Source organism: Sceloporus occidentalis, unplaced genomic scaffold, assembly GCF_023333645.1.
Source record: "Sceloporus occidentalis isolate IW3139 unplaced genomic scaffold, rSceOcc1.0.p SCAF_1, whole genome shotgun sequence".
In the NCBI taxonomy this organism is placed as follows: domain Eukaryota; kingdom Metazoa; phylum Chordata; class Lepidosauria; order Squamata; family Phrynosomatidae; genus Sceloporus; species Sceloporus occidentalis.
The window spans coordinates 320,373,077-320,399,540 of record NW_028316981.1 but is presented as its reverse complement, the minus strand read 5'-3'; the positions used below and the strand labels follow the sequence as shown (position 1 = coordinate 320,399,540).

The 26,464-nt window shown below is 53.0% G+C and overlaps 1 protein-coding gene across 3 annotated transcripts; it reads left to right on the top strand.

Annotated features, from left to right (window-relative positions):
• The first annotated feature begins 2 nt into the window (after window positions 1-2).
• GBA2 (glucosylceramidase beta 2) lies at window positions 3-26,464 on the top strand. 3 transcript variants are annotated; one of them, XR_016277999.1, is made up of 18 exons: window positions 3-472; window positions 1,742-1,833; window positions 1,926-2,041; window positions 2,249-2,467; window positions 9,654-9,893; window positions 11,960-12,062; window positions 12,162-12,315; window positions 13,065-13,190; window positions 14,262-14,437; window positions 16,710-16,814; window positions 17,876-17,983; window positions 18,940-19,091; window positions 19,190-19,296; window positions 22,280-22,389; window positions 22,555-22,670; window positions 23,462-23,653; window positions 23,738-25,227; window positions 25,276-26,464. XR_016277999.1 is itself a non-coding variant. In XM_089498750.1 (17 exons), the coding sequence occupies exons 1-17, from the start codon at window positions 246-248 to the stop codon at window positions 23,966-23,968; spliced, it is 2,607 nt and encodes an 868-aa protein (XP_089354876.1). In that variant the 5' UTR covers window positions 3-245; the 3' UTR covers window positions 23,969-26,464. The 3 variants fall into 3 exon arrangements, 1 of the variants encoding a protein (XP_089354876.1); XR_016277998.1 differs by having other exon boundaries at window positions 22,280-22,422; XM_089498750.1 differs by having other exon boundaries at window positions 22,280-22,422; window positions 23,738-26,464.

Here is a 26,464-nt window from a genome sequence, read left to right as displayed (position 1 = left end):
AACTCCGCCCCTTGCCTCTCCTTCGGGAAGGTTCGGGTATTTCCGGAACCCTTCGGCCTGAATAGTCTACGGTCTAGAACGCAGAGGAGGAGCCTCTTGGAGGCCTTCGGGAAGGCTCGGGTGTTTCCGCCTCCGCGCCGTCTCCCCATTGGCCGAGGGGCGGGGAAGGGGCGTGGCCTGGCGTTGGAAGTAGGGCTGGGGCGGAAGTCAGCTCAGTCAGTCAGTGGCGCTCGCTGCATTCGGACATGGCTCAAGTCGGAGCGTGCGGCGGGGCGTCTTGCGGCGCTGTTCCTTCGGAAGATGAGGAAGGCCTGATGTCGGGCTTCGAGGGCTCTCTGGGGCCGGGCCTCAGAGTCCCTCGCTGGGGCTGGCGCCTGTGCCTGGCTCACCGCTTCCCCGAGCGGAGGAAGCCCTACCAGGCCTCCGACGTCTCCGCCGCCCACGCCCTCCGCCACCTCGGACTCGCCCTCAGGTCAGGGGTCAAAGGTCGGCCTCCGGGGCTGCTGGTGGTGGTGGTTCACTTCCGGGTCACCTTTGACCGCCAGCCCTTCAGGCGGACAGTCCGGTTGGGCAGCCTTTGCCCTGGAGTGGCCGGAATGTCTGTCCGTGGTCACTCTTCCTCCTCTTGACCTCTTTGGCTACTGGCCCTTAACCTCCCTCCTGTGTCCCTGACCACCTGAGTCAAGGGCCAAAGGCTGCCGAGTTCCTTTCCAACTCTGTGATGCCATTCTCTTACTCTTGGTCATAATTTGACTGTGTGCCAGAAGCATGATGCTGCAGCAGACAAGGCCAATGCGATGGCGTTGAAGGAAGCCCCGTCCCCAGGTCCACCGAGGGAGCCATGAGGCCCTCCTTAGCCTAGAATCATAGAACCATGGAGTTGGGAGAGACCCCCAGAAGGACCCCCAGAAGGCCCAACCTCCCCATCTTCTGCTGCCGTGCAGGAACTCCCTGTCCAGGCCTCACTTGGAGCCCCAGTCCAGTTCTGGGTGCCTCCTCCTCCTCCTTTCAAGAAGGAGTCCAACCGCACTGCAACCAACTACGCTTCCCAGAATTCCACAGCAGTTAAAGCTCTGCCGAGCCAGACGCTTCCTCCTCCTCCTCCTGGGCAAAGGCCGCCTTTGAGGCTCTTATGGCTGCTGCTGCCGCTTGGGTTGGGCGGCCGGAATGGCAGGGAATGAAAGGCTGGGGCTTCTGGGGGAGAGAGCTGGGCAGGGGTTTCCTGGTCCACCAAGGGAGCCATTAGTCCCTCCATATTCTGCGCCATCCAAGCCTCAAGTGGAGTCCTGAGGCCAGTTTTAAGGAGGACAGAAAGGGGCTAGCAAAGGGAGGGATGGAGGGCAAAGCCAAGGAAGGGTCTTGAAGGGAGTAGTGGTGGGTGGCGGCCCCACAGACAGGGATGGATGGGCCCTTCCCTTCTCTCCTAACCCTCAGGGCCACCATTTTGAGCCTTTTCCCAGGAATCCAGCCCCATTCTGCCATGGAGGAACTCACAGAGAATCATTGAGTTGGAAGAGACCCCCCCCCCCCCGGGCCGTCCAGTCCGACCCCATTCTGCCATGCAGGAACTCTCAATCATAGAACCATAGAGTTGGAAGACACCCCCAAGGGCCGCCAAGTCCAACCCCATTCTGCCATGCAGGAACTCACAGATTCATAGAGAGTTGGAAGAGACCCCCAAGGGCCGTCCAGTCTGACCCCATGCTACCATGCAGGAACTCTCAATCGTCTTCTTTTGCAGGTACTTCAAGTGGTGGTACCGGAAGACCCAGCTGGAGAAGAAGCAGCCCTTCATCGACCTCTTCAACGCTCAGCCCCTCCGACAGATCTACGGTCAATGCCGGGTGCGGGGGGCACGTCCTGCAAGGGAAAGGCGGCCCCTGCAAGGAGACTGACCGGTCCATCTGTCCATCTCTCCTTTCCAGGCTGCCCACTGGGGGGCTTCGGCGGAGGGACCATCACGCGGGGCTGGCGGGGGGAATTCTGCCGGTGGCAACTGAACCCAGGCCTCTACCACTACAAGACCGTCGTTGCTGACCAGGTGCGTGGCATGGGGGGCATTAGTGGATGGAGGGTCAGCACCTCCCCTGTCCCCATTTGCATGGTCACTCTCCATCCTCCTCTGGGCCTTTCGGGGTGCTGCCGCCCAGCTGGAGCCCATGTTTTGGGGTCCTCTCCCTCCTGGGAGCAAAATGGAGGCTTCTTCCTGCCTCTCACCCTGTGCCCCCCGTTTCTGCCCCCCTCGCAGTTCACGGTTTGCCTGCGCCGAAAGGGACAGACGGCCTACCAACAGGTGCTGTCGGTGGAGCGTCCCAGCCGCCTGCAGGCCTGGAACTGGAGTTTCTGTGGTCACTATGCCTTCTACCATGCGCTCTACCCGCGCGCATGGAGCGTCTACCAGCTGCCCGGCCAGGACCTTGTCCTCACCTGCCGCCAGATCACCCCCATCATCCCTCACGACTACCAGGTGAGTGAGCGAGAGCACATTGAAGTTGTTGTTGTTGTTTATGGCATTCATACCCCGCTCTTTTGGGATCCGCTCAAAGCCTTGCAGTCAGGCATACGACCTGAAATGACATGAAGCCGCGGACATGCACCCCATTCGTCCTTCGCGCATAAGCAAGAGACACGAGTCTGATGAAGATCATGAGGAACTGAGGAGGACAGTAATACATGTTCCCAGGCTAACAATCTAAAAAGACATGACCCCAAAGGAGAGTGGACAGTAAGGGCTGTTCGACAGTGGATCATGGTCCCTTGGAGATTTTGGTGGACTCTCCCTCCTTGGAAGTCTTTAAACAGAGGCTGGATGGCCATCTGTCAATGGGGAGGCTTTGATTGAGAGTTCCTGCATGGCAGAATGGGACTGGACTGCATCAGGGTCCTTTTTAAGGTCTCTCCCAACTCTATGGTTCTATGATTCTAAGGAACGGCAAAGGGGCTCAAGTCCAGTGGTCCTTCTCTCCCTCTGAGGCCAGACTGCCATGTCAGATGGAATAATGACCTGAAATTGCACTGATTTGGGAGTGGGCTCAGGGGGAAGGTCTGGGGCCTTTGCATTATGCCTTTGGGGTTCTCCCAGGTGTGGGGAAGGTGGCCCTGTGCTCCATGGAGATCTCATCCCACCCATAGGATTGGTCCAACCAGGAGGCACTGCCTTTCTCTGTTAGCATGAGGTCTGGGTTTGGGTTTTTTTTGGAGGGGGGGATTCTGGTGCTTTAAACAGGAACTCTCTATCAAAGCACCCCATTGACAGATGGCCATCCAGCCTCTGTTTAAAAGCCTCTAAGAAATCATAGAATCCTAGAGTTGGAAGAGACCCCAAGAAGGGCCCTGATCCAGTCCAACCCCTTTATTCTGCCATGCAGGAACTCTCCATCAAAACATTCCCATTTTGACAGATGGACGTCCAGCCTCTGCTTAAAGAGCTCCAAAGAAAGAGACTCCGAGGGAATAGATTCCACCATCAAACAGTAATTACTGTCCGGAAGTGCCTCCTAATGTTGAGGTGGAACTTCTTTTCCTCTCATTTGAATCCATTGCTTTGTCTCCTATTCTCTGGAGCAGCAGAAAACAAGCTTGCTCCCTCCTCAGTATGACCTCCCTTCAAGTGTTTACCGTATTTTCCGGCATATAAGCCAACGGGAGGTATAAGACGACCCCCCACGTCGCCCACCGAGAGCATCCCTGGACGCCCCTGATGGGGTCTCCCGCCAGCTGGAGGGGTCCTCTCTAGAGACCTGAGAGGATCCGTGGTGACTGGGCTATCGCCACCATTTTTTTTCAAAAGGCGGTGGGGAAGTGGCTCCAGAGCCAGCTGGGCAGAGTAAAAGGGCTGGTCCCTTACTCCTCTGAACCATCGCTGAGTAAAAGGGCCGGACCCTTACTCTTCCGCGCCGCTGCCACTGGCAGCAGGGATCCTCCGATCCTTCAGCGGCTTCAGAAGTCCTCCGCGGAAGCTGCCGCCACCACCCGCAATCCTCCGCTCCTCCAGGGGCTTCCACAGAAGACTTCTGAAGATGCTGGAGGATTGGCGGATTGGCGGCTGCGGCAATGCCGCGGAGGACTAAGGGGCCAGCTCTTTTCCTCAGCCCAGCCAGCTCTGGAGCCGCTTCCCCGCTGCTTTTTGGAAAAAAATGGCAGTGAGAGCCCAGCTGCCGCGGATCCTCTTAGGTCTCCTGAGAGGCCTCCTCCAGCGGTGCGAGTGCCTGCTGACTGGGAGAGGAGCCAGCAAGGACCCCAGAGACAGGGAGGTGGCTATGCCATTCGCCTTATATGCCGGAAAATACGGTAGTTAGAGAATATTGTCAGGCAGCACCAAATCCGCAGATCTTTTTCAGGCAGATTCATGAAATAACAGCTTTTGTTGCAGAAATGAAATAACAGACAGTTCTGTGCCTTTCTTGTCTAAAGTCTAAAGGTGAAAAACATAGATGACACTTTTATAGATGAATATGACAGCTGTGCCCCACAAACCAGTGTTAAAATATGATCGCCTATAATTCCCCGCGTTGCGAGAAACTGGGAGGAAATGGTCGAAAGTCCAGGTGTCCGGCATTTTGGCCAGAAGTCTGAGAAGAAACTCTTTCTCATCAACAATCTTGAACAAGAGGCACCCGCAGTTAACAATTTAATCCATATTACAACAGTCTATATCTCTATCTTTAAACATCAATATAGATCTATAAAACTATTAACCTTTAATATCAAAATATAAAACTACCGTATATAAACTATATAAATACACAACTTTAAACCAACATTATGAAATCCCCCCCCATCACCCTCCTTCCCTAAAGGCAAGCCTTTGGAGAGAAATCACTCCTCCGCATTCCTTCCCTTTCAAGCAAATTCTTAGCATTAGAAACACATTAACCCTTTTTCTGCATCACAAGCTAAAACCACGTTTTTAAACTGTTATGAATTCCATCATTCTTATTTTAAACCCCTAAGTCATATTAAATCCTTTCTGGCAGGAATTCGTTACGGAGACATCTCTCGATTTCAGTAAGGTTCTCCATGACATTCTTGCAAAGAAGTTAATAAAATCTGGTTTAGACAATGCAGTTGTTCAATGGATTTGCAATTGGTTGACCAGCCGAACCCAAAGGACACTCATCCGTGGCTCCGTCTCACCCTGGAAAGAAAGGGACCAGTGGGGCTCTGTCCTGGGCCCAGTTTCCTATCCAAAATCTCTATCAATGACTTGGATGAAGGAATAGAGGGCATGCTGATCAAATCTGCAGACAACAGCAAATTAGGAGGAGTAGCTAAGTAACGAAGAAAACGAACTTCAACAGGGAGAAATGTAAGACACTGCACTTAGATAGGAAAAATTAAAATGTGCAGATATCGGATGAGGGACACCTGGCTTAAGGAGACTTCTCCGTCTGAAAGGGATCTAGGAGTCCAAGGAGACCACAAGTTGAACATGAGTCAACAGCCAAACAGTTCCTCCAGATGTTGAGCTGGATTCTCTTTTCCTGTACTTTGCATCCATTGCTCCATTGTCTCCTGTTCTCTGGAGCAGCAGAAAACTAGCTTGCTCCCTCCTCAATATGACCTCTCTTCAAATATTTAAACAGGGCTCTCATATCACCTCGTAACTTTCTCCTCTGCAGGCTAAACACCCCCAGCTCCTTGAGTCTCTCCTCATAGGGCTTTATGGTATCCAGGTCCTTCACCATTTTAGTCTCCCTCCTTTGAACACATGGCTCCAGTTTCTCAACATCCTTTTTCAGTGGTTTTGCCCAGAACTGGACACAGCATTACTCCAGGTGAGACCTGGCCAAAGCAGAATAGAGTGGCACTGTTGCTTCCCTTGATCTGGACACTATACTTCTATTGATGCAAGGCCCCAGAAACAGCATCCTTGGTAGGCATCTGGGCCCAGGAGCTGGTTCTGTTGGTCCCACCAGCCTGGCTTCCATTGCCCCCGCAGATGATGACCGGAGGCCAAGACCCCTGTGTCTGGGCTGACTATCGGCCCTCAGGCAAAGGCTGGAGCAGGAGCAAAGGTTGCTGCTGCTATTGTTGTGCCTTCAGGGAGTGTCTTTGAGCTGCTTCCATGGACTCTAACCCTATTTTATAGAATCCTGAAGAGACCCCAACCAAGGGCCCTGATCCAGTCCAACACCATTCTGCCACGCGGGAACTCACAAAGCATCCCCATTGACAGATGGCCATCCAACCTCTACTTAGAGACCGCTGAAGAAGGAGACCCCACCAAACTCCATTGAGGGAGTGTGTTCCACTCATACGGCTTCATGGTTTCTAGGCGTTTCACCGTTTTGGTTGCCATTTTGGTCTCAACCTCCTCCTTAAATTCTTTTGCCCAGAACTGGATCCAGGATCATTCCAGATGAGGCATGACCAAAGCAGAATGGAGTGGCACTATTACTTCCCTCGATCTGGACACTGTATTTCTATTAATGCAGCCTAGAATCACTTTGTCCTTTTAGCTCCTGCACCGCACTGTTGGCTCATGTTCAACTTGTGGTCTCCTTGGACTCTCAGATCCCTTTCACACTTATAAGTTTCCTTAAGGCAGGTATCTCCCATCCTATAGCTAAGCATTTCATTTTTTCCTACCTAATTGCAGTACCTTACATTTCTCATTTTGTTAGCTTTGCCCCAGCTTTCTAGTCTATGGGACTGGCCCAAGGCCATCGCTGGGTTTTTAATGACCAAACAGGGATTTGGCCATTGGTCCCCCAGACTTGGGCTCCAGCAATCGAACCCACAACATCACACTGGGATCCCAAATGTTAGTCATTTGTTGTTGTGTTCTTTCAAGTCAACACTGACTTTTGATTTCTGGAGAGGTTGCTTGCCATCTTGGTGCTCTTCCCCAAAATGGTTTTTCATAGAATCATAGAATCGTAGAGTTGGAAGAGACCACAAGGGCCATCCAGTCCAACCCCATTCTGCCATGCAGGAAATCACAATCAAAGCATCCCCGACTGATGGCCATCCAGCCTCCGTTTGAAGACCTCCAAGGAGGGAGACTCCACTACATGTTGCTTAAACTTCCCACTCCTCCTGTCTCTTCATCATTTTAATCTGCTATGCTCTACAATGTCCACTAGGGGGCGTTGGCTGCATTTCCATCACCTTTTGTAGCCTCCTTCTTGCGCCAATGAAAGGCCAGGAGAGGCCTTTTTTGAAACCTGAAACATGGTGAAAATTCCTCCGTACCTCCCATATGGAGGCATTCCTTTTCCTGCTTGTGAGAGCAGGTGCAACTCTCAAAGGTCTCCTGGGGGACTAATGCAGACCCCTAACCCCCTTGGTTTAGATGAAAGAATAGAGGGCTGATTTTATCCATTTCAAATGTGTTCTTTCTTCCTTCTCACGCGCCCTGTTTATGGCAAAACAGAATTATTACAAATCATTGATCTCCGCCAATGAGAGGCGCCCGCAGCGTTTGTTCTCCACCTTCAACACGTTGCTTAAACCTCCCTCTACTCCTGTCTCTTCATCATTCTCTCCTAATGACTTTGCTAATTATTTCGTCTCAAAGATCACCACCATTCGCTCTGAGATAGTCCCTCCTGATTCCTCTTCCGCTCATAATCTTCTATCGCCCTCGCCTAACAAATTTTCTGTGTTTCCTCCTGCCTCTTTGGATGAACTCTCTACACTTCTGAACTCTTCCAAACCTCCAACTTGTTCTCACTAAGATCTCCAATGACCTTTTACAGGCCAAGGCTAATGGCCTTTACTCTGTTCTCATCCTTCTCGATTTGTCTGCAGCCTTTGACACCGTTGATCAGTGTCTCCTAATTGACATACTTTCTGACCTTGGGTTCTCAGACTCTGTTCTCGACTGGTTTAGATCTTACTTGTCTGGCCGATCTTTTGCAGTAGTTGCAGGGGGTCAGACTTCATCTCCTGTTCCCTTCTCTGTTGGAGTTTCCCAGGGCTCTGTTCTGGGTCCCCTTCTGTTTTCTCTCTACACACTGTCCTTAGGAAAACTCATCAGCTCTTTTGGCTTTTCCTACCATCTCTATGCCGATGACACCCAGTTGTATCTTTCCACCCCTGACCTTTCTCCAAGGCTTGAACAGCAAGTTTCGTCTTGTCTCACAGCTGTCTCTCAGTGGATGCGCTATCAGCGTTTGAAACTCAACATGTCCAAGACGGAGCTTCTTGTCTTTCCTCCTAAGCCCACCCTTCAACACTCCTTTTCTGTCTCTGTGGACAACATTTCTATTCAACCAGTCCAGCAAGCCCGCAGTCTTGGCTTTATCTTTGACTCTTCTCTGTCGTGTATCCCTCAGATCCAGACCACAGCCAAGGCTTGTAGATTGCCAAAATCTGACCTTATCTCTCCGCCTCTTCTGCCGACTTGATTCCTGTAACGTCCTCCTGGCTGGGCTTCCTCTTTCTCACCTCCGTCCTTTAATCTCCGTCCAGCATTCAGCTGCACGCATTATCACTTCCACCCACCGCTGTGACCATCTCTCTCCTGTGTTGGCATCCCTTCACTGGCTCCCTCTCCCTTTCCGCATTCATTATAAGCTCCTGCTGTTGACATTCAAAGCCCTCCATGGACTGGCCCCTCCTTACATATCAGACCTTATTTCTCCTCACCTTCCCACTCCGTTGTTCGTTCTGGTAGTCAAGGTCTGCTGTCCCAGCCCAGGATTTCCTCTGCCCCATCCCGGATTCGCCCCTTTTCACTCGCTGCCGCTCACTCCTGGAACCTTCTTCCCCCGCGAGACACAAGGGCCCTGATCACTTCTTTAACCAGCTTCAAAATGGAGCTGAAGACCATCCTGTTCAGAGAAGCCTTCCCAGGCATTGCATAATTGTCGCTTACTATTTGATGTTCCTTTGTTGCCTGTTTTATTGAATCATGTCCTGTATTGCTATGTACTTTATATGTATTATCCTACTTGAGAGTATGTATTTTCCCTGGAAGAAGATTAACCATCCATGATGAAGCCAAGCCCTCCCTCCAGTCCATCTGCCTTGGTCCAGGCCTTGGAGGTAGAGAGGAACTGCTGGACCTCTGACCCTTTCCCTCCACCCCTCCCTTCTTCTCCTTCTGTGTCATCTTTTTAGATTGGAAGCCCGAGGGCAGGGATCCGTCTAACTAAAAAGATTGTACGTACAGCGCTGTGTAAATTTACAGCGCTTCATAAATAAAGGTTAATAATAATAATAATAATAATAATAAGGATTAGGAATTGGCTGACTGGCCGAACCCAAAGGGTGCTGAGCCATGGCTCCTTTTGATCTTTGAGAGGAGTGACCAGAGGGGTGTCCAGTGGGGCTCTGTCCTGGGCCCAGTTTGCTATTCAACATCTTTATAAATGATTTGGGTGAAGGAATAGAAGGCATACTTATCAAATTTGCAGATCAAATTACATAGAAAGAGATTCCAGCTCAGCAATAGGAGGAACTTCCTGACAGAAAGAGCTGTTTGACAGTGGAATATGCTGCTTTGGAGTCTGCCTCCTTGGAGGTCTTTAAAATGGGTCTGTATGGGCATCTGTCAATGGGGATGCTTAGATGGAGAATTCCTGCATTGCAGAAGAAGGGGCTTGGACTGGAGCAGGGCCCTTGGGATCCCTTCTGACTCTATGATTCTACATTTTCTTCCTGCATTCCCATGACATCCCTTTCTTGCCCTTTTCTGCCCACAGGAGAGCAGCCTTCCGGTGGGGGTCTTCGTCTGGGAGGCGGAGAACCAGCGGGACGAGGAGGTGGAGGTCTCCATCATGTTCACCTTCCAGAATGGGACAGAGAGCAAGGATGACCGTCGGGGCGGCCACTGGAATGAGCCCTTCAGCCTCCAGAAGGACGGCCACTGCGTCCGGGGCATCCTCCTGCACCACTGCCTGCCGGTCAACTCCTACACCTTGGCCATCGCAGGCCGGGAGAAGGTGGGCCAGGGGGTGAGGGGTCAGGAAAAGAAGGGAGGCGGCCATCTCTGGGGGTTGCTCTAGGCTTGGGAGAGGAAGAAGGGGACCATGGCTGTGAAGGCATTTGAGGCTGGGGGCCACGGCGAGGAACTGTGGGGTGGCACAAGACCCCCAGGATGCTGCGGTTGGGGGGCTCCAAGGTGAAGAAGCCTCAGACTTCGAGCAGCAGCAGGAGCCATATGGTCTTCTCTGCACACAGCTTTGGGAGACGTGGGGCACTGCGTCTTGACAGCTGGGGCCAGAGATGAGGGATGTGTGATACGGCAGCTAAAAAGGCCAATGTGATTCTAGGCTGCATCAATAGTAGTCTCTAGAGCAAGGGAAGTAATAGTGCCACTCTATTCTACTTTGGTCACCCTGTGATGTCTGCTGTTAGAATCCAATCTTGTAAGAATCCACACAGAGTCCAATCTTCATGTAAGAGCAGTAATTTTTTCATCCATGAGCAGCTACTGAGCACAGCCAGCCCCAGGAGAGTGAGAGGATGAGGAAGAGAGAGCAAGCAATCCCTCTCCAACCCTCTTAATAGTATAGATATACTGCAGCTGATATCACTAAGGGCTGTGTCTTAAAGGTACCTTACATCAAAATAACATTGTGTCCAGTTCTGGGCACCACAATTCATTTACAGGATGGAGTGTGTTCAAAGGAGGGTGACCAAAATGTTTAAGGGTCTGGAAACCATGAAGCCCTATGAGGAAAGACTTAGGGAGCTAGGGATGTTTAGCCTGGAGAAGAGAAGGTTAAGAGGGGATATGATATGAGCCCTGTTTAAATATTTGAAGGGATGTCATTGAGGAGGGAGCAAGCTTGTTTTCTGCTGCTCCAGAGAACAAGAGACAATGGAGCAATGGATGGAAGCTCCAGGAAAAGAGATTCCAACTCAACATTAGGAGGAACTTCCTGAGAGTAAGAGCTATTTGACAGTAGAAGATGCTGCCTTGGAGTATAACTGTTACATGGATTTGCAATTGACCGACTGACAGAACCCAAGCAATGCTCAGCAATGGCTCCTTTTTATCCTGGAGAGAAGTGACCAGTGGGGTCCCACAGGGCTCTGACCTGGGGCCAGTGCTATTCAACATCTTTATCAATGACCTGGATGACAGAATTGGGAGCATACTTATCAAATTTGCAGATGACCCCAAATTAGGAGGAATAGCTAATACTCCAGAGGACAGGATCAAGATCCAAAATGACCTGAATAGACTAGAAAGCTGGGCCACAGCTAACAAAATGAAATTCAACATGGAGAAATGTAAGGTACTGCACTTAGGGCAGAAAAATAAAATGCACAGATACAGGATTATGGGGGACACCTGGCTGAACAAGATTTATATGTGTGAAAGGGATCTGGGAGTCCAAGTAGACCACAAATTGAACATGAGTCAACAGTGTGATGCAGCAGCTTAAAAAGGCCAATGCAATTTTAGGCTGCATCAATAAAAGCATAGTGTCTAGATCAAGGGAAGTAATAGTGCCACTATATACTGCTCTGGTCAAGCCCCACCTGGAATATTGTGTCCAGTTCTGGGCGCCACAATTCAGAAAAGACATTGAGAAACTGGAGCCATGTGTCCAGGAGGGGGAGACCAAAATGGTGAAGGGTCTGGAAACCATTAAGTCCTATGAGGAGACACTTAGGGAGCTGGGGATGTTTAGCCTGGAGAAGAGAAGGTTAAGAGCAGTATGATAGCCCTCATATGTCATATTGAGGAGAGAGCTGACTTGTTTTCTGCTGCTGCAGAGAACAGGATCCGCAGCAATGGATGCAAGCTGCAGGAAAAGAGATTCCACCTCAACGTTAGGAGGAACCTCCTGAGAGTAAGGGCTATTCGACAGGGGAACAAACTCCCTCAATGGAGTACAATGGAGTCTCCTTCCTTGGAGGTCTTTAAGCAGAGGCTGGATGGCTTTCTGTTGGGGATGTTTTGATTTAGATTTCCTGCACAGCAGAATGGGGTTGGACTGGATGGCCCTTGGGGTCTCTTCTGACTATGATTTTGTGGTTTTTCTCTTCCTTCCAGGAAGGCACTACAGTCACCCACTTCACTTCTTTCAACCCTGCCGGCACCGGAGAGGAAGTGTGGCAAGACCTTCTGGCAGACGGCAAGCTGGCATCCCCACCAGGTGAGCTCCAGGAAGGGCGGGCCAGCCTGAGGTTGAGGGTCATGTCTCTGACCCAAGGGTGCTTTTTTGCATATGGGTATGTTGTGTTCTCTCTTTCAGGAAAAAGTCCCCCAACGGAGAAGGGGGCGGCCTGCGCTGCTGCCGTGTGCGCTACTTGCACTGTGCCGGCCCGTGGCCGTGGGACACTGGAGCTGGGCTTGGCCTGGGACATGCCGCGCATCCACTTCGGGTCCAAAGAGAAGGAGCACTACAGGTGGGTCTCTCCCAGGGCCAGCTTCCTAGAATCATAGAATCGTAAGAGTTGGAAGAGACCCCAACAAGGGCCCTGATCCTGTCCAAACCCCTTCTTTCGCTTGCAGGAACTCTCAGTCAAGGCATTCCCATTAACAGATGGCCATCCAGCCTCTGCTTAAAGACCTCCAAAGAGGGAGACTCCATTGAACTCCAAAGGAATATGTTCCACTGTCGAATAGCCCTTACTGTCCAGAAGTTCCTCTGAATGTTGACCTGGAATCTCGTTTCCTGGAGCTTGCATCTATTGCTCCATTGTGTCCTATTCTCTGGAACGGCAGAAAACAAGCTTGCTCCCTCCTCAATGTGACACCCCTTCAAATACTTAAACAGGGCTCTGTTGGCCAAGCAATTGACTGGCAACAGGGGCCTGGAGGCCGTTTTCTGCTCCAGGACCCTGTGCTGGCCACATGGATTGCCAGGACAGCCGGAAGATGACCAGAACAATGCCAGAGGGGGAGCCGAGAGAGACCTCTGGAGCTGGATCGATCCAAAGGCGCAGAGCAGAGAGGCTGGATGTCCATCTGTCAATGCAGATGCTTTGATGGAGAGTTCCTGCATAGTAGAATTTGGGTTGGACTGGATCAGGACCCTTTTGGGGGGTCTCTTCCAACTCTGGTTTTATGAGCAGCAGATTCTGCTTCACCAGCAGTGCGGTTTGCGCTCTCCCTTCATGTCCATTTCTCTCCCTTCCCCTTGACCTGTCCGCAGGTGGTACACGCGCTTCTTTGGCCGGGAAGGGGATGCCTGCCCTGCCCTTTGCCACCACATGCTGACCCATTACCCTGAATGGGAGGAGAAGATCGAGGCCTGGCAGAGGCCCATCTTGGAGGACAGGTATGGCCTGCGTTGGGTGCGGAACTCCATCTTGGGCAGAAGGGGCCACGGAGCAAGGGCCCTTGACCTTCTCAATGCCTGCTTCCTACTTTTGCAAATGTCTGGCTGCAGAAAAACAGGGATGCAGACACCTTACAAAGAACAGAATCCAGACACCACAAGCTAAAACCACGTTTTAAACTATTATAAATCCCATCATTCTTATTGTAAAGCTTAAACATACTAAATATTATCTGGCAGAAATTCCTTCCTGACAGTCAGGTGTGCCCAAAGCGCCCTGGGGTCTAAACATGGCTCCAAAATGCGGAAGGGGCATACGAAGGGGCAGGAGCTTTAGGCCATGTTTTGGGTTCTCCCTGGCAATTTCAGGTCAAAGAGAAAGCCCTTTTTTGCAAAACCGGAAGTAAACCTAAAGTGATTTTGAATAGCTGCCTACTTTGAAAAAAACACCTCTCCTGGGCTTAAAATGGCTGAAGGTGCCTTACAAAAATGGCCCCAGACCCATTTAGGGAGTGTGCCCCCCACATTCCTCCTAGGAGGCTAATGGGGCCTAGTTGCCCACCACTTGCTCTGGACCTCTGCCTTTGCTGAGGAAAGGGGGATACTTCATAGACTCAGAAATTTGGAAGAGACCCCAAAAAGGACCATCCAGTCCAACCCCGTTCTGCCTTGCAGGAACTCTCCATCAAAGCATACTTCTGTGTGCCAGGTTGTGTTCCTGGGCAAGAGGAGGTTCTTTGGGCCTGGCAAATGAGCCCCTTGGGGAGGGGGTCAGTTCCTGGTCAGTTTCCCTGGCATTGACCGAGGAAAAGGGGGACCCCCATTTAACCCCTTCCCGTCTGCCAGCTGTTGAACAGCTGCTTGCCTGTCTGCAGGTGAAGGACCCTCCTGGCATGAGAGAAGCCCCCATAAACACACAGTAGGACCCTGGGTTAATCTGGCTATACGGTGGCAGGGTCCATCCAACCTCCTCCTTGCAAAAATGCCACAACCCAGGGACGGGTGGGCGGGTGTGTGGTCAAGCGGCACGAATGGAGTATTGTCCGCCTTTCTTTCCCATTCCTCTTGCAGTGACCTGCCCGCCTGGTACAAGTCGGCCCTCTTCAACGAACTCTATTTCCTGGCGGACGGAGGGACGGTCTGGGTGGAGCTGCTGCCCGAGGACGGCCCTTCCTTGGACGCCTCCCAGGGACTCTCTGGGCTGCTGCCTGTTGTGGGGGAGTTTGGCCGCTTTGCCTACCTGGAAGGTCAGTCTCTTTGCAGAAATATAAGGTACAGCACTTAGAAAAATTGAAATGCATAGATAAAGGATGGGGGACACCTGGCTCAAGGGGACTTTTATGTGTGAAAGGGATCTGGGAGTCCTAGAAAACCACAAGTAGAACTTGAGTCAACAGTGTAATGTGGCAGCTAACAAGGCCAATGTGATTTTAGGCTGCATTAATAGAAGTATAGTGTCTAGATCAGGGGTCGGCAACCTCCGGGCCGCGGGCCGGATGCGGCCCCCGGAGGCCTGCCGACCGGCCCCTAGCTGCTGTTGCCGCTGCTGCCGCCACCGCAGCAGCCGCCCGTCACAGCTTTTCGTCGCTCTGGGCGCCGCCATTTTGGTTGGCAAAATGGCGGCGAAGTCTCGTGCGACCTTCCCCGCCATTTTGGGCGAAAAATGGCGGCGCCCATAGCAGCCTCTGGCGGCGCCCATAGCGGCGAAAAACTGCGATGGGCAGCTGCGGCGGCAGCTGCGGCAGGCCTCTAGGAGGCCCGCTGCCGTCGCTGGGGCCCTCCAGGAAAGCTCCAATGGTGGCAGGGGGCCTCTGGGTGGCCCTTTGCCGTCGCTGGGGCCCTCCAGGAGGGCTCTGACGGCGGCAGGGGGCCTCTGGGGGGCCCTTTGCCGTCGCTGGGGCCCTTCAGGAGGGCTCCGACGGCGGCAGGGGGCCTCTGGGGGGCCCTTTGCCATTGCTGGGGCCCTCTAGGAGGGGTCCGACAGCGGCAGGGGGCCTCTGGGGGGCCCTTTGCCGTCGCTGGGGCCCTCCAGGAGGGCTCCGACGGCAGCAGGGGGCCTCTGGGAGGCCTGGTGCCATCGCTGGGGCCCTCCAGGGGGCCCTCCAGCGCTGGTGGCCCCCACCAGCTTTTTGCTGGTCTCTGATGGGGCCTGGGGCCCCGTCAGGGGCCAGCAAAGATGGGGAGGACTGGCCCCCGGAGGGTGGAAGCTCCGCCCCGGGCGCGCGGCCCCGCCCCTGGAGGGTGGAAGCTCCACCCCTGGCACGCAGCCCCGCCCCAGAAGGTGGAAGCTCCACCCCCAGCACATGGCCCCGCCCCGGAGGGTTGAAGCTCCACCCCCCGGCTTCGGCCCCCCAGTCACCTGAGGGACAGCAACCCGGCCCCCGGCTCAAAAAGGTTGCCTACCCCTGGTCTAGATCAAGGGAAGTAATAGTGCCACTCTATTCTGCCCTGGTCAGGCCCCACCTGGAATATTGTGTCCAGTTCTGGGCATCTGGATATTGAGAAACTGGAACTGTGTCCAAAGGAGGGCCACCAAAATGGTGAAGGGTCTGGAAACCATGAAGTCCTTTGAGGAACAACTTGGGGATCTGGGGATGTTTAGCCTGGAGAAGAGAAGGTTAAGAGGTGATATGATGTGATGACCCCCAAAAGGGCCATCCAGTCCAACCCCTTTCTTCTGCCATGCAGGAACTCTCAATCAAAGCATCCCCAACAGATGGCCATCCAGCCTCTGTTTAAAGACCTCCAAAGAAGGAGACCCCACCAAAATCTCCAAGTATATTTCACTGTCAAACAGCCCTTATTGTCAGGAAGTTCCTCCTAATGTTCAGCTGGAATCTCTTTTCCTGGAGCTTGCATCCATTGCTCCATTGTGTCCTCTTCTCTGGAACAGCAGGAAACAAGCTTGCTTCCTCCTCAATATGACATCCCTTCAAATACTTAAACAGGGCTATTATCATATCACCTCTTAACCTTCTCTTCTCCAGGCTAAACATTCCCAGCTCCCTCAGTCATTCCTCATAGGGCTTGATGGTTTCCAGATGTAGAAGTTCCTCCTAATATTGAGCTGGAATCTGTTTTCCTGTACCTAGCATCCATTGCTCCATTGTGTCTGATTCTCTGGAGCATCAGAAAACAAGCTTGCTCCCTTCTCAAAATGACACCCCTTCAAACACGTTCCCTTCCTGGGGATGTCTGACCTATTCATGGTGGTGCGTACCTTAGTTGCATCCCATTCGGATGACTGTAACTGCCCTTCAGGCTGCCCTTCAGGCTGCCCCTGAGAAGTGTATGGAAACTCTGCTGGTCCAAAGAGCTGAAAGCCCGGCCATTAATTGGGACAGATTATAGAAACCACACTGTGCCCCTCTTGAAACAGCTCCAGCGGCTCCCAATTTGTTTCTGGGCACAATTCAAAGTGCTGGGTATGACCTAGAAAGCCCTCCGTGAGTTTTTCCATTTTCCTTCCTTCCTTCCTTCCTTCCTTCCTTCCTTCCTTCCTTCCTTCCTTCCTTCCAGGCCAGGAGTACCGGATGTACAACACTTATGACGTCCACTTCTATGCCTCCTTTGCTCTCGCCATGCTGTGGCCCAAGTTGGAGCTCAGCCTCCAGTATGACATGGGTAGGTGAGACCCCCCACTCCATCCCCCAAAATCCAGCCCCCTGCCCAGGCACCATCCTGCTTCTGGGCCCTTTCTCTCAGAGCACTGAAGCTGGTTTTGAATGATCTTGGTCTGTGGGCCTGAGCCCCTTCCTTCTCTGCCCCCAAACCCAATGGGAGTGAGGGGTTCAAGGGGTCTATGGGCCTGAGCCCTCTCTGCCCAGAACCCAATGGGAGTGAGGGATCTGAGGGGTCTGCAGGCCTGAGACCCTTCCCTCTCTGCCCCAACCCAATGGGAGTGCGGGGTCCGAGGGATCTGTGGGCCTGAGACCCTTCCCTCTCTGCCCCCAACCCAGTGGGCGTGAGGGGTCCGTGGGCCTCAGCCCATTCCCTCTCTGCCCCCAACCCAGTGGGCGTGAGGGGTCTGTGGGCCTGAGACCCTTCCCTCTCTGCTCCCAACCCAGTGGGCATGAGGGGCCCGAGGGGTATGTGGGCCTGAGACCCTTCCCTCTCTGCCCCCAACCCAGTGGGCATGAGGAGTCCGTGGGCCTGAGCCCCTTCCCTCTCTGCCCCCAACCAAGTGGGCGGGAGGGGTCTGTGGGCCTGAGACTCTTCCCTCTCTGCCCCCAACCCAATGGGAGTGAGGGATCCTTGGGCCTCAGCCCCTTCTCTCTCTGCCCCCAACCAAGTGAGCGTGAGGGGTCTGTGGGCCTGAGACCCTTCCCTCTCTGCCCCCAACCCAATGGGAGTGAGGGATCCTTGGACCTCAGCCCCTTCTCTCTCTGCCCCCAACCTGGTGGGCGTGAGGGGTCCAAGGAGTCTGTGGGCCTGAGCCCTTTCCCTCTCTGCCCCCAACCCAATGGGAGTGAGAGATCCGTGGGCCTGGAGTGAGGGGTCTAAATGGGTCCTGCCTTGGTCCCTCCCTTCCTTGCCCCTCTTGCCTTTTCTCTGCCAGGCATGTGATGCAGAGCTGTGGGTCTGGGGACTTTCTGGGCTGGGCTGCTGTCCCTCGGAGGCGGTGTTTCTGCCAGGAGACCCCCCCCCTGGACACAGCCATTAACCATCCTTCTCTTCTCCTCCAGCGGCGGCCGTGTTGCACGAGGACCTGCGCCCCCGGCTCTACCTGATGGACGGGCAGACGGCCCAGGTGAAACTGCGCAATGTGGTGCCCCACGACATCGGGGAGCCAGGTAAGCCCCACAGCTCTCCCCTCCTAAGCACTAGCCCCCTTTCCTTTTCTCCACGAGGGAGGAACGGAGCAGGAGGAGCATGGCCATAGAATCATAGAACCATAATGTTGGAAAGAACCACGAGGGCCATCCACTCCTATCCCATTCTGCGATATGCAATAGCTTCCCTGCAGGGTTGTGACCCTCCCTTGGGGGCAATGTGGATAGGACCCTCCCCACCCCAGCTAGAAAACGCTTTCTCACTTTGGTGGGAAATGACATTCCTTCTGAGCAGCTTTGTACCTGAGAGAGGCAAGATCAGGGCCCCCCCACCTCTGGCCTCATAGCCTTGGGATCTATTTAGTCGGGGGGGGGGGTCTGTTTGAGGCTTTCCACAAGGTCCTACCAGCAGCAGTACACTCATCCCTCCATATTTGCGGCCTTGATATTTGCCGATTTGATTATCCACAGAGTTGATTAATATATACCTCTCTAGGAATCTCTAGGTCTTCCAGCGCAACTCTATGGTCAACCTTAACTAAAAGTTGCACTACTTTAATATCTAGAGATTCAAAGAAAGAATACTCTAGTAGACCTTTGTAGCTCCTCCATTGCAGTTCTATGGTCATTGTATGTCAGACGTTGACCACAGAGTTGCCCTTGAGGACCTAGAGATTCCTAGAGAGAATACTCTGCTAGGCCTTTGTAGCTCCAGAGTTGCACTTCAGGACCTAGAGATTCCTAGAGAGGTGTCCTCTCAGGTAAGGAACATGGTGGTTTTTGTTATTTGCAGTTTTCCATATTCATGGTAAGGGTCTTGTGCCCCTAACCCTGGCGAATATGGAGGGACGATTGTAATTTGGAATGCATTGCTGATGGAATATGTAGTCCCTTGGGGAGGCCCATGCCTTGGAGGTAGGTGGGCAGGGGTCTCTCCCATGGCCTTGAGTGTCGCCCCCCCCCCCCATTTATGCCAGACGACGAACCCTGGCAGCGCGTCAATGCCTACCTGATCCACGACACGGCCAACTGGAAGGACCTCAACCTGAAGTTCGTGCTGCAGGTGTACCGCGACTACTACCTCACCAAAGACTCGACCTACCTGCAGGACATGTGGCCGGTCTGCCAGGTAGCTCTCGGGCAGGGGGAGCAAGGAATGGCCTGTCCTTTGGCCGTGGGTCAGCCTGGACCCCCAATGCCTCCACTTCGGCCTCCTCTCCCTCACAGGCTGTGATGGACTCGGAGCTGAAGTTCGACACAGATGGGGATGGCCTGATCGAGAACTCTGGCTTCGCAGACCAGACCTACGATGCCTGGGTGGTGACCGGTGCCAGGTGAGAGGGCAGCAGGGAGGAAGCCGGTTGGAGGGTAATGCCAAGGACATCGGGGCTTTCGCTCCTCTTGAGGGGACTATGGGTGAGACCCCTAGGTTGGCACCAGCCGGGGACTGTCCACTTCGGTGACTTTGGGTTCCCACCCAGGCAACCAAGTGTCCAGCCATCTTGTACTGTTTTCTCATTGGAGAAGCCCACCTGCAAAATTCCTCTGGTTTCTTGCCTGATCCGGGCAGCCCCCAACACACAGACCCCTTCCCAGTACTGCCAGTGCAAACCCAGCCCCTGGTCCAGTTCTGGGTCTGACCTCCAAGGGAGAGTGGTCTCTCTGCTTAGTTGGTGCCAATGGTTATCGGCTGCTGAGGGAAATAGAGGTCATTGGGAGGATTTAGAGGAGGTCAGCCCTGTGCCAAGAAGTTTGCCCAGCTGTGAGTCAGAGATGTGGGTCGTTTGAGGGGTCTGTTCTGTGGTTTTTCCTGGGAGAACCCCTGCCCCACATTAGACACAGAATGTGAAGGAGCCACAACACATAGTGCAATCCCACTCAATATACGCCTTCTCTTTAATAATTGAGTCTGGTCTCCTCTTCTCCCCGCCCCCCCAGTAAGTGGCAACTGGCTCCTAAAAGAGAGGGGGGTCCTGTGTCAGCCCCCCCCCTTGCCCTCCATCTTGCTTTCCCTCTGCCCAAAACGCCCTTCCCAGGCTTTGCAACTGTTAGTTGGATTAGTAAGTGGCTGACCAGCTGAACCCAAAGGGTGCGCAGCCATGGCTCCTCTTCTTCTTCCTCCTGGAGAGGAGTGACCAGTGGGGTGTCCAGTGGGGCTCTGTCCTGGGCCCAGTTTGCTATTCAACATCTTCATCAATGACTTGGGTGAAGGAATAGAGGGCATGCTTATCAAATTTGCAGATGATACCAAATTAGGAGGAATAGCTAATACTCCAGAGACTCAAGATTCAAAATGATCTTAACAGATTAGAAAGCTGGGCCAAAGCTAACAAAATGAAATTCAACATGGAGAAATGTAAGATAGGAAAAAAATTAAATCCATAGATCTAGGATGGAGGACACTTGGCTTAAGCAGACTTATACATGTGAAAGGGATCTGGGAGTCTAAGTAGACCACAAGCTGAACATGAGTCAAGAGTGCGATGCGGCAGCTAAAAAGGCCAATGCGATTGTAGGTTGCATCAATAGACGTATAGTGTCTAGATTAAGGGAAGTATTAGTGTCCTTCTATTCTGCTTTGATCAGGCCTCACCTGGAATATCCTGTGTCCAGTTCTGGACATTACAATTCAAAAAGAATGTTGAGAAACTGGAATGTGTCCAAAGAAGGGCTGCCAAAATGGTGAAGGGTCTGGAAACCACAAAGCCCTATGAGGAAAGACTTAGGGAGCTGGGAATGTTTAGCCTGGAAAAGAGATATGAGAGCCCTCTTTAAGTATTTGAACGGATGCCATATTGAGGAGGGAACAATCTTGTTTTCTGATGCTGCAGAGAATGGGACACAATGGAGCCATGGATACAAACAGCCCTCTGCCAAGAAAGCAGTTTGTTCTCCTCCTCCAGAACCAAACCAGAGCAGCCTGCTTTTCCTGCCTTAAGATGAGCTCTTCTGTGGGGCTGCCACATGGATCCTTGTGGCCATCAGGGGGTTGGAGGTGACTGCAGAACTTGTGGGTTCCACCTCCTCTTCCTCTCTCATTCTTCCCCGCATCCCTTTTGCAAAGGGTCTCCTGTAGCCCTGAGTGGCTCAGGAGGGGGGCACTGCCTCTCGCACCCACTTCACCCCCCAAGTGGACCTCCCTTTGCCACTTGGCAGGCCTGGCTGGGGCTTCTCTCTCTGGCTGCGTGGTTTATATGGGGGGAATGATCTAGTGTCTAGATCAAGGGTAGTCATAGCGCCATTCTATTCTGCTTTGGTCAGGAATAATCCTATGTCCAGTTCTGGGCAACACAATTCAGTTACAAGATGGAGCGTGTCCAGAGAAGGGTGACCAAAATGGTGGGAGGTCTGGAAACCGTGAAGCCCTAGACTTAGGGAGCTGGGGATGTTTAGCCTGGAGAAGAGAAGTTTAAGGGGATAGGATAGCCCTGTTTAAATACTTAAAAGGATAGGGAGCAAGCTTGTTTTCTGCTGCTTCAGAGAATAAGAGACAACGGAGCAATGGATTCAAATTACATGGAAAGAGATTCCACCTCATCATTAGGAGGAACCTCCTGACTGTAATGGCAGTTTGGCAGTGGAATATATTCCCTTGGAGATTTTGGCGGAGTCTGCCTCCTTGGAGGTCTTTAAACAGAGGCTGGGCAGCCATCTGTCTCACGGATGCTTTGATTGAGAGTTCCTGCATGGCAGAAGGGGGCTGGACAAGATGGCCCTTCTTGAGGTCTCTTCCAACTCTATGGTTCTGTGATTCTGGAAACTGCTTTGATGTGCCTGGTCCCTTCAGAAACTACAAGTCCCAGAATTCCTTGCACAAGGGCAGGAAGAAGGGGCTGTGGGGGGGAGCAAGGCAGGGCAAATAGTTTTCCAGTGGAAAGGGCCACTTCTTAAGATTGTTTCCCCCATACTTCTGGCAGGAGCTGAAAGAAGCCTGCGCAATTTGAGAGACAGCTAAACATAATATTATTGCCCAGCCTTGCCTATAGCAACCTCGCCAGGCGTGTGCGCGTGCCTTAAAATACGTGATTTTCCGGTCAAGCGAGCCAGAAAAGCAAAAGCTTGGCACTTGCAGCCATTTTGCTTCCTTAGAACCAAATGTTTTAACAACCAGGTCAAGAGGGCTGGCGCTGTTATGAAAGAGATGCAGCATTTCTTTGGTGGTTTTGCAATTTTAAAAAATCCAAAACTCTTCCACGTTCTGGATTTTCTGTCTATGGGGCGACGGGACTTTGTCGCTGCTGGTCCGGCTTGGGACACCCTTAAGCTTGGGCCAACACCCCTCTTCTCGCCTTCTTTCTTCCTCCTTTGCTTTGGCAGCGCCTACTGCGGCGGTCTCTGGCTGGCCGCTGTGTGCATGATGCGCCGCATGGCTGACATCTTGGGTGAGGGGGAAGCCCTGCAGAAATACTCCGCCATCCTGGCCAAAGGTACAGCGGCCTTTGAGAGACTGCTCTGGAATGGTAGGTTCAGGATCCGTGGCGGTGGGCTTCCTCTCCTGGGCCAGGGGCACCCAGCGGCAGTGCCCTTGGCCATGGCCTGGCTGACCCTTTGCTCTCTCTCCCCCTCGCACACCGGTCACTCGACTGCTCCAGGGAGGTACTACAACTATGACAGCAGCCGCAGCCCTTCGTCCAACAGCATCATGGCTGACCAGCTGGCCGGTCAGTGGTTCCTCCGGGCCTGCGGTCTGGGCGAGGGGGAGTATGAGGTGAGGAGGAGGAGGAGGAGGGTAGGGGGCCCACGATGGTCCATCCAGTGGCCTGAGCCTCTGAAACCCCTGCCACAAGTGCTCCCCAAATACGCGGCAGCTGTGGTGGGAGTGGGCTCGACGTTCCTGCCATGGATATGAGGGGTGGATTCCTGTGTCCCCCCACAAACACACGCAGGAGAAACACAACCACGGTACGGGGAGTTTGGAGGCACAGACCCCCTGGACCCCTCACTCCCTTTGGGTTGGGGGCAGAGAGGGAAGGGGCTGAGGGCCACGAATCCCTCGGACCCCTCACTCCCATTGGGTTGGGGACACAGAGGGAAGGGATTGAGGGCCACGGATCCCTGGGAGCCCTCATGTCCACTGGGTAGGGGGCAGAGAGGGAAGGGGCTGAGGGCCACGGATCCCTCGGACCCCTCACTCCCATTGGGTTGGGGACACCGAGGGAAGGGATTGAGGGCCACGGATCCCTAGGACCCCTCACTCCCATCGGGTTGGGGACAGAGAGGGAAGGGATTGAGGGCCACAGATCCCTGGGTCCCCTCACTCCCATTGGGTTGGGGACAGAGAGGGAAGGGATTGAGGGCCACGGATCCCTGGGACCCCTCACTCCCATCAGGTTGGGGACAGAGAGGGAAGGGGCTGAGGGCCACAGATCCCTAGGACCCTTCACTCCCATTGGTTTGGGGGCAGAGAAAGAAGGGGCTCAGGCCCACACATCCCTGGGTTCAGGACCACAGACCCCTCACTCCCATTGAGACTAACCGGATCCCAACCATTTCCTACAGGTCTTCCCCATGGAGCATGTACAGAGTGCACTGCGGAGCATTTATGAGGTGAACGTCTTGGGCTTCTCGGAGGGGACAATGGGGGCCGTGAATGGCATGCGGCCAGATGGGGTGCCGGACACCTCCAGCATCCAGTCGGACGAGGTCTGGGTGGGAGTGGTCTATTCCCTGGCAGCCACCATGATCCAAGAGGTAGGTGCAGGCCGCTGGGGTGGGGGGCGGCGGAGAATGGGCAGCCCTGACCCTTTTGTTTCCTCTTCACCTTTGCCACCCCAGGGCCTGGTCAAGGAGGGCTTCCGGACAGCTGAAGGGTGCTACCGGACGGTCTGGGAGCGCCTGGGCATGGCCTTCCAGACCCCTGAGGCCTACTGCCAGAAGAGAGTCTACCGCTCGCTTGCCTACATGCGGCCCCTCAGCATCTGGAGCATGCAGTTGGCCCTGGAGCGCCGGGCAGAAGCAGCGGGGACGGCGCAAGAGGGGATCCATGGAGCGCCCGCTGACCCTTGATTGGGCAGAAGGAGAGTGCCATGGGCGAGAAGGGAGTGCCTTTGCTGGACACAAGGCCATGCCCAGGTGCTGGGTCTGTTGCTGACCCTCTTGCCAGTCAGCCCTGGACGGCATCTGGCCTCGCGGGAGGGGAGGGAGCAGCGGCAGTGCTCTCGCACGATGGGCTTGTGTTTGGGGAGGGGGCTGCCTAACATAGCTTCCCTTGTTCTCCTGAGGGCCCCCTCCCTGCATGGTGTATATGAAGGATCTTCCCCCAGACCCCCCCTTTTGGGATGGGGGTTTGGGACCCTTCCACTGCATTCCTGCCCCCTCCAGTGCTGCCCAGGCCAAAAGGGGGCTCTTGGGGTCCAAATGGTTCCATGTCCCCCCCCTTCCCCAAATGGATTTGCACACAATCAAGCTGTACCCACAATCTGGACAGCGCCAGGATTAGTTTGAAGATGCTGGGTAATTTCAGTTTAAAAATAAATGGTTCCTGCTGAGGCCTTCTCTCTGTTTACTTAAAAAGTAAATGTTTACTCACAAATCTTGTGCATATTCATTCTCAGGCTCTGCTTTAAGCAGGCGCTGGATCGCCATCAGTCAAAATGGGGAGGCTTCGATTTAGAGTTCCTGCATGGCAAAAGAAGGGGGTTGGACTGGATCAGGGCCCTTTTTGGGGTCCCTTCCAGCTCTATGAATCATTTTGAGGATAAATGAGGTAGAAAAAGTTTTATCAGCATCCTAAAAGGACATGCTTGCGCAAAAACAGGAAATGGGAGTGTTAGTAGACATGGATCTGAATTCCAAGAAGATCTCAGCGTGCGAAGCAGTGAAATCCAACAGAGGCATCCCTCCAAGTCCCCAAACTGATTTTGGACTTCAATTCCCAGAAGCCTCAGCCATGTTGGCCAAGAGCCTGGAATTCTGGGAGCTGATGTCCCAAATTCCATTAAAAGGTGAAGTTTGGGGACCAAGTGTTCTTAAGTTTTGGGGGACTGGTCTTGGCTTTCCTGGGCTTCTGTGTTGGGAAGGGCTGCTGTGCCCCACTCTCTCTTTTGGGTCATAGACTGCTAGAGTTGGAAGGGACCCCAAGAAGGGCCCTGATCCAGTCAATCGCCATTCTTCTGTCATGCAGGAACTCTCCATCAAAGCATCCCCATTGACAGAGGGCCACCCAGCCTCTGTTTAAAGACCTCCAAGGAAGGAGACTCCCTTGATCAGCATGCCTCCGATTCCTTCCTCTGAGTCATTGATCAAGATGTTGAACAGCAGACTGGGCCCAGGACAGAGCCCCACTGGACACCCCACTGGTCACTCCTCTCCAGGACGAAGGAGAAGGCTGCTACTCCCAACAGCATGGAAAGCACTACAATTCCCAGCATGCTTCCCAACTCCATGCAGACTCTGGGCAGCGTTTGTCGTCTGCTGATGGGCTGCATCACTGTCACCTTGGCTAATTGCCCTTCTAATTACAACGCAGGGTGATTAGCAGAGTTTCACCTGCCCTTTACCACACCTTTATTCTGTCACAACATGACAATGCCAACTTGCATGCCCTGACACACAGAGGGCTATCCTATCACCTCTTAACCATGGCTTCTCTGTCATCCTCATGATGATCATCATAGAATCCTAGACTCGGAAGAGACCCCCAAAAGGTCCCTGGTCCAATCCAACCCCTTTATTCTGCCATGCAGGAACTCTCCATCAAAACGCCCCATTGACAGATGGCCATCCAGCCTCAGCCTAAAGGCCTCCAAGAAAGGAGACTCTCTCTAAGCAACATATTTCACTGTCGAACAGCCCTTACCCTCAAGAAGTTCCTCCTAATGTAAAGTCGAAGGCTTTTATGGCCGGCATCCATAGTTTTGGGGGTTTTTTTGGGCCATGTGGCCAGAAAGAAATTCTAGAACATGGCCACATAGCCCGAAAAACCCACAAAAAACTATAGTTCCTCCTAATGTTCAGCTGGAATCTCTTGGCATCCATTGCTCCATTGTCTCCCATTCTCTGGAGCAGCAGAAAACAAGCTTGCTCCCTCCTCAATATGACATCCCTCCAAGTATTTGAACAGGGCTATCATCATATCACCTCTCAACCTTCTCTTCTCCAGGCTAAATATCCCCAGATCCCCAAGTCTCTCCTCAAAGGGCTTCATGGTTTCCAGACCCTTCACCATTTTGGTCTCCCTCCTCTGGACACAGTTCGAGCTTCTCAGTGTCCTTTTTGAATTGTTTTGCCCAGAACTGGACACAGTATTATTCCAGGTGGGGCCTGCCCTGAGCAGAATAGAGTGGCACTATTACTTCCCTTGATCTAGACACTATACTTTTATTGATGCAGCCTAAAATCGCATTGGCCTGTTTAGCTGCTGCATTGCACTCTTCACTCATGTTCAACTTGTGGTCTATTAGGTCTCCTAGATCCCTTTCACATGTAGTTTCATTCAGCCAGGTGTCCCCCATTATCCTATGTCTATGCATTTTGTTTTCCTGTTCTTAATACAGTACCTTA

Excerpts from the sequence above, each read along its gene's own strand:
- GBA2 (XM_089498750.1), top strand. The coding sequence starts at position 246 with ATGGCTCAAGTCGGAGCGTGCGGCGGGGCGTCTTGCGGCGCTGTTCCT. Across the intron at positions 2,468-9,653 it reads TCATCCCTCACGACTACCAG|GAGAGCAGCCTTCCGGTGGG; the intron begins GTGAGTGAGCGA and ends TTCTGCCCACAG. Across the intron at positions 17,984-18,939 it reads CCACGACATCGGGGAGCCAG|ACGACGAACCCTGGCAGCGC; the intron begins GTAAGCCCCACA and ends CATTTATGCCAG.